The sequence below is a fragment of the Montipora capricornis genome, chromosome 8, assembly GCF_036669925.1.
Source record: "Montipora capricornis isolate CH-2021 chromosome 8, ASM3666992v2, whole genome shotgun sequence".
NCBI classification, from domain to species: Eukaryota; Metazoa; Cnidaria; class Anthozoa; order Scleractinia; family Acroporidae; genus Montipora; species Montipora capricornis.
The window spans coordinates 33128046-33135545 of NC_090890.1; the positions used below are offsets into that span (position 1 = coordinate 33128046).

The 7500-nt window shown below is 40.6% G+C and overlaps 2 protein-coding genes across 2 annotated transcripts in view; one reads left to right on the forward strand and one right to left on the reverse strand.

Annotated features, from left to right (window-relative positions):
- LOC138059075 (neuronal acetylcholine receptor subunit alpha-3-like) overlaps positions 1-6104 on the forward strand; it is a 10905-nt gene extending 4801 nt beyond the window's left edge. The window contains exons 5-9 of the mRNA XM_068904590.1: positions 819-954; positions 1534-1822; positions 3308-3525; positions 4375-4543; positions 5100-6104. Coding sequence (XP_068760691.1) covers positions 819-954; positions 1534-1822; positions 3308-3525; positions 4375-4543; positions 5100-5323 — 1036 coding nt within the window. The 3' untranslated portion in view covers positions 5324-6104. The remainder of the gene's footprint in view (positions 1-818; positions 955-1533; positions 1823-3307; positions 3526-4374; positions 4544-5099) is intronic.
- The window catches only part of LOC138059073 (harmonin-like), a 22412-nt gene continuing 20137 nt past the window's right edge, over positions 5226-7500 (reverse strand). Inside the window, exon 21 of the mRNA XM_068904588.1 lies at positions 5226-7500. This exon is cut by the window's right edge and continues 557 nt beyond it. The gene's annotated coding sequence lies outside the window, so the exon portion shown is untranslated.

Below are 7500 nucleotides of genomic sequence, written 5' to 3' on the forward strand. Positions count from 1 at the left end.
ACAGGTTTTCTCCGGGTACTCCGATTTTCCCCTCTCCTCGAAAATCAAAATTTGACTTGATTTACGTTGATTGTTAATTTCAGTTTACAGTGTCCCTAATTAGTGCTCCATGGCTAAAACAACTAGACTCTTGAAGAAAGTTCCTTTCCTTGCTTTTCCTCACGTTATCAGGAAAACCTCAAATTTGGTGATTGTACGTTGTTGTTATCATCAGTAACGCACCCTGAGAATATGTGCTAAGATACTTGCTGCATGTGCTGCACGATTATGTTTTCTCTTTTAACCAATGATGTTGTGTTTTGTGGCTTTGCCGAGTTTCCGTAGCCGTTTCTTAAAGTCCCTGCTGTTCTGACACAGGAAGACTTTGTTTTGACACGTCATAGATATTCAAGATGGTTGAGCCCCGGAAATTTCAAAACAAAAACACTGGAGTTTGAAATTTATTTATTTCGGATACGAACGCTTCCTTTAAAATAAACAAATAAACTAAAAATTTGATCAGTTTTAAGCAAACCTTTTCTGTGGTTCAATTAAAGTTAATTTTTTTTGTTGTTGGGGTTCCCTTTTCGCACGTATTTTGAGACTCTTCACATTGTACAACATAAGTGAATTATCTCATAACTCGACTGGCCCAAATCGTACAAGGTGAATCCAATGATACGCACGCACTTGCCCTTTGGTCTACCTCAACAGCAGCTGGTCAGCCTGGCAAGGTTAACTGCAAGCGCTCTTAAGAGAACGAGACCAGAAAGAAATGAGACATCTAAGAGTCAGGCTATCGATCTGTGGCGATCTGATTCGTACTCATTCTCTTTTAGTGCCGACACAGATGATTCCGACCTGCCCTCATTCAGAGCAATGGTGACGAATGATGGAAATGTCACGTGGGTCATTCCCATGATAACTAAGAGCTCCTGTCAAATAAGTGTTAAAAATTTCCCTCTGGATGAACAGGTAAGTTAAACGCTCATCTTAAGCTCAAGATTGAAACAATTTCACGCAAATATTTCCCTGTTTAAACACTTGATAACATCGTTGACGATGTCAACGGAAATATCCCTGGAGGCAAATTTTGGGTAGGCAGGAAGAGGCCTGTCTAAACAAATACGAGACAATGCGACGCAAATGTTTTTTTGCGAGCAAAGAATGCACCTTTGTGGTGAAACACCGTCTCGCTTGATCTTATGATGCACTTACAAGGAAGTTACCTCTATTTTTGACGTCAAAGTCGGTGTAGAACTTGAGAAAACACCCTACGTCACGGTTTCTGACACCTCGTTCCCAGGGTCTTTCCCTTCGCCTTGGGGAAAGAGCCTGGCAACGAGCAGGTCGCGACAACAGTAACATCGACCTATTAACGTTGATGAAGACATGGATTTGTTTGGGGTGCTCAATCTCGCGGGCGCTCAAAACATATCGTAGGTAGTAGATGTTACTTTGACTTTACCAAGAAGACACCGGCTTCAGCTTCTACGGTGAAAAAGGGAAATAAGTAAATTAAACGACGCTCTTTTTCTTTTTTTAACTTTTTAGATGTGTAAATTAACTTTTGGTTCCTGGAACTACGATGAAACCAAGCTCAGCATTCTCCCGGCGAGCCAAAATGTCGTTACAGATGATTACCTTGCAAATGGCGAGTGGATGCTCATCAGTGCTCGTTCAGAGCGCAGTCTTTGGCCACATTTTTGCTGCAAGTCAATGGTTTCCGGCGTTTCGTATATGCTTCATATAAGGCGTCGACCGCTGTTCTATGTTACAAGTTTTATCTTACCGTGCGCATTGATTTCTGTTTTGACTCTTCTTGTGTTTCTTATGCCCGAGGGTAAGTAAATCAAGCTTTTCTTACAGATTTCACAGGCTATCGATTCGGCCTGCGAGCTGAGTTGAATGATGTATATTGTCTGACAATAAAAATCAATCATTAGTTTTTGAAAGTGAATTCACTTTTAGTTCATATTTATGCTATTTACATCTAATAAAAAAAATAAAAAACAAATTAAAATCTGGGGCCTGTTTCTCGAACGTTCCGAAACTTTTAGGGCCCTTTTCGGGTGTCACAATTTCCTCTGTAACTTAAAAGCGATGAGGTTTTAAGTCACAAAACTTCACAATCATGCCTCTTTTTATAGTCTTGAAAACATGTTAAAAGACTAGTTTATCAAAGCAAGCGGATAGCAGTCTCGCACACATGTAAATGGCTTTTCGAGCCCGAAAAAGTTATAGGGACTTTCGAAAAACAAGACCTTGCAGGTCCGGATTCCGAAAATTGGCAGTGTAAACAGAGTGCCAGGAATGGGGCCTTAAGGCCATTTTTATGATGAGCCAAACCAAATCGTTGGCTGTGCAAACCGTAACAACAAATTGATCCGAACCTCTTTTTAATCGGTCCGGACCCAGTTTTTTACGTAGTGTAAATGGGCCTTCAATAGTTTTTACTCTCGTGATCAATAGCGGTGCCTTTTTTAACCGAAACGAAAATAAGTTAAGCGTAAGGAATCCCAGGGGAATTCTATGGGAGACCAAACTGGCCGCCGTTTTTCCGTTTTGACACTAACAAAGACGCAGCCACCAGGAAGAATAATTGAACGCATTTTATGGATTATATCTTATTATATAATAACAGGAACCCATAAGGGTTGAAACGTGTAACGCGCGTTCACAGCTTCCGAATATTCAGTGCGAATGGTTGAATGTTTCAGTGCTAAGTACCATATTTGGAAACCCTTCGCTCTTGTTGTTCCAAATATGGTACTTAGCAAATTGAATATTCAGAAGCTTGTTTCCCAGCACACAAGGGGCCGTTACACGTTTCAACCCTTATGGGTTTCTGATAATAATTAAGGTGTTGCTAAACTGTGAAATTTTTCGTGCAACTTGTCTCTCAACATCATGGCAAGACAAGTTGTACGAAACATCGTCCCGTGTAACATACCTAACAACGGCCAAAAACGTTGCGAGACAAGTCGCAGGAACCGTTGCGGAGAGTAAAATTGCGTTCTACTTTCCGCAACGCTTCACGCACCGTTGCAACGAACTTTTCAATAATGGCGGAGTGTTACACAATCATCTGTCCTGCAAGTTGTGACGCAGCGGCTTGCTGCAGCAGCCAATGAAAACGTTCGTTTAACCTCCTGAGATCATCGAAAACAAGAAAAGTTGCAAGAAACGTTGCCTAGCGTAAGACCTATCAAGGAACATGTTTCGCAGTGTGAGAGCTTTTGTGGCTACAAAATTGCCACAATTTGCAAGGAAAAATGCCAAGTGTAACAGCGTCTTCACGCACGTTTTCATTCTCTTTCTCGTTTAGTCACTGGTGAGCGCATGGCAGTTGCAGTCACAATTCTTCTTTCGCTGGCTGTATTCTTTTTAATGGTGGAAGAAAAGATGCCGGTTTCTGAGAACCTTCCTCTGATTGGCAAATACTACTGCGTAACAATAATAGAAGTGTCCTTGGCTCTGGCAGCCATGTGTTACGTGCTGCGGTTTGTACACCAGCGGCCTCGCGTACTGCCAGACTGGGTACAGGTACGTTATGGAGTTAGTTAATTAAAACTGGGCAATGCATATAATGATTGCAATTTAATCTAGCATATCAGAAGAACATAAGTCAGAAGTGTCGATCTTTTTCATTTGGCTTCGGCCCATCAGTTTACGATAGCATCTAAATTTGAAAAAAACTATATACTACTTCCCCACCGACGCAGCACCACAGTTTCTTTAGAAACTATCCCCTTCGACCAAATAATGGCCAATCTAATTGGGCCGTATGAATACAACGGCTCTTATTGGTTTGCATCTAAGCAGTGCTAAATGCAAAATCATGCATCGAGCGTGGAACGTAATGCAGTCGTCACCTTTTCTTTGGCTCTCGAAGTCTAGCAGCAGATAATACCCGAAACTGATGGGCTGCTTCTGGGTTTTGGACATCTAGCCGGCAATATTATCATTTCACAACCCTATTTTGATTGTGCACCTTCACGACACAAAGTCAGCGTATTCGAACGTAAAATGTCGCACAGAAAACAAGTAGCAAAGCGGACGAAATTGCTGGGTTTGGTTCGAAAGTTTCAGCCAGTACAACAGTAAAACTGAGGTTTGTAATTAATATGTATTGTTTGTTTGGGTGGGAGAGAAGGTACTCTCTTTAACTTGGAGTAAAATATTTTCCCGTCCGGTCAGGCTTACGTAACTCAGTCAATAAGCATTTTATCATACGACTGCCACTTCCTCTTTCGCGCGTGTCCGTACGGGTCATAAGATAAATAAATTTGCAGGCTTCTTATAATGGGGTCCTACCCTAAGTTAAGGTGGGGGAACCCTGCAAGAAGCAAACAAGCACAGCATAAACTTTGCGCCTTATTTTTCGCCTCTTAGAAATACATTTTAGGATACTTGGCGAGGGTTGTCTTCTATAATACAGAGGTAACGAAGGCCGAGACAGAAAACAATATCACCTCAAGAACTCAACCTGACCCTCGGGATTCAAACGGGAGCGATGTGGAAGAACCGAAATCACGGATTACGATGAGCAAGTGGAGGAAAAGTAAGAAATGAAATTTAGTTATGCTTAGTTCCCACTGGCGACATAAGGATCATAAGCATAATCATAATCATAATCATAAACATAAACATAAGCTTCTTATGTTCTAGTGGGGACGGCCGCTCTAAAAACGTAAAGCTTTTCCTCGAAGCTGGCCGCCATCTTGAAAATGAACCGACCCGAAAGAACTGGTCCTAGACTTAATTGGCCAAAACACAATGACCCCGTTGCGTCATTATGTTTCTCATTATGTCGTTATCATGTTCGCGTTCCCACTGCAAAGAAAAGCGACATAGTCATAGTCAAAGCCATAATCATAATCATAAGAAAATGGTCGATAATTTTCTTATGATTATGATTATGTTGATCATAAGGGCGCCTATGATTATGTTTCTGGACGTTCCCACTAAGACATAAGCGACATAACGGCGTTATGTTCGTGCTTATTATTATGATTGCTTATGATTATGATTGTCAGTTGCGAAACAACTGGGCCAGCAAGCAATCTTCTAAGCAACCCCTATAATACATGTTTTAATTAGTGATCTTTCTTCTGTAGCCGCGCTGCAAGACAAGAAACCCGAGCTGCCAGTAGCAGAATCCCGCGCAGTCAAAATTCTAGCAGAAAATGTCAAAGAACAAGACAAGACTGATGAACTACAAGAAAAATGGATTTTGGCGGCCAATGTGCTTAATAGATTTTTTATTTGGTTGTTTCTTGCCTCTGTTGTCATCACTCTTATAGCAGTGTTTGCAGTGGATACAACCAAACTTGAAACGTGAATTTGAGTTTATTACGGTGATACTCTCGAGGCGACGATTACTGATAAACTTGTCGTTTAGTACTATTACAGAAATGTTACTAAGGATGTAAAAAATGTCTGAACTCGACACCTATAAAAATACGAAAATTCGTTTTTTCTCAAACGACTTGATAAAGGTAAATTAGAGGCACTTGCAATCGGCTTTACAAAGGAAAATAAGCCTGTCCGGTATTTTCATATCAACTCGGGTACTGTGAAAAGCTAAAACCCTGCTAACGTCACAAGTCTTTCTTAAGTCGCTGTTACACGTTGGAACTTTGATCTGAAACTTATGTGCAACAGCACCGCGAAACACGTTTCAGCAAGCGTTGCACTGTGTAACATGGTCGGTTTCGTGAAACTTTGTTGAATTTCCGTTGCGAGACAAGTTTCAGGAAAAGTAGAACCGCTGTTTACTTCTGTAACGGTCGCAACGATCTGAGTCGTGACAAAAACAACAGTTTCACTGTGTAACACCACTTCGTGAAACTGGTCTCGCTCGGTCTTGTTACGCAACTTACGCACCAAGGCCATGGAACTAGTATCGACTTGTTTTGCGGGAATCTGGTAACTACATTTCCAGACCAACGCTCCAGAACAAGTTTCGACTTGTAACAGCGGCTTTGCGGTGATTATGTTACCTCTATCAACTAGTCTGTTAAAACCAAATTTTCGTGTTCAACTCCCCATGGACGCAGCGCCGCTAGCTTTTGTAGAAACTAACTAGGGCCCTTCATTCGACACATAACTAAAAATAACTTGGACCCAGGGGCTAAAAACCAATTGCTATGTTTTGACTCCGGAAAAGAATAATAAAAATAAATACGGAGCGAAATAAATAACATATGACTTTCAGGACTAAAGTTATCGAAAAACTGCTTCGTAAGTCAGAAATTCAAATGTGTATAGAAGATAATTACATGGCCGCGCAGTGCTGATAGTACTGGCGAGCTTAAGCACGCGCGTTTTTTAGACGCGGACGGCAACCGGAAGAGAACATTTAATTTGCGTGCCAGGACAGTGGTGTGCCCCAGATTTTTATAGTGATCACCTCCAATAGAGAATCGATACTCAGCAATGTAAAGACAAGTTAAAAGGCAAAACTTCCGGTTGGCATACGCGTCTCAAAAACGCGCGTGCTTAAAGCTCCCTATAATCTCCCACGTGCGAGGGCAGCGATCGAGTGCGAGATACTATCAGCACAGTTACATAGATACTGATGAAATGTCCAGATTAAAAACAACTTGTGTTAGTCATTTCGAAATGGCTAAAAAGTGGTCATCAACCACTAAAACACTTTAAAAAAAGCCATTTGTCACATGAAGCTAGATATGAAAGCTATGAAACACAAATCATGATAATGTCAAATTGAGTCATAAAAACGTTAATGTAGAAGAGAAGATTATATCACAGCACAAAAGTATCTTACAATGAAGGGAGAGCTCACTTTTTATTGGTTAATCGTCTAGTTATCATGACGACACCTATATCCTATATTCTCACATAAAAATAATATTTTCACAGCCCGCGGTGAAGATACTATTTTTATCTTTCACGTGTGAGGATATTGGTGTCGCCATGGTTACTAACATGATTAGCCAATTACAAGAGAGCTTCCCGCTCAGGGTTATAGAATTTTTCTCTTCTTCATTAGAACTTTGACTTTTTGGAACAGAAAATGTAAGTATTATTGTCTATATTTCCCCTTTATAACTTTATATCCGAATTTCATAACATTTTTGTGACAGGCATTTTGCGATAGGTGACCACTTCTAATTGCACTATTTTGCTATTTCGAAAATGAATAAAAAAAGTTTCAGCACTCGAAGATAAAATTCGTATCCTCGCGCGGCCATGTAATATCCTCTTTATGAGATCAAAAACGTCACCTCCAAATTTCTTAGCCTGAGTCATAAAAATGTTTCGTAATTCACAAATTTGCTTAAGTTTATCTGAGAAATAGATCGTAACTTGAAAACGTATTCATTTTTCCCAGCTTAAAGGGAGAGTTTCACGTCTCTGCGCATGGGCAAACTGTCACGTCAGCCCATTTTATTCCATTGTTATTGAAACAATCGAAAGCACTGATGCAGGAAACGTTAACAATCCCATAGTAATGGATTACTCACTGGAATTACTTTTGTAATCATTTCCTTC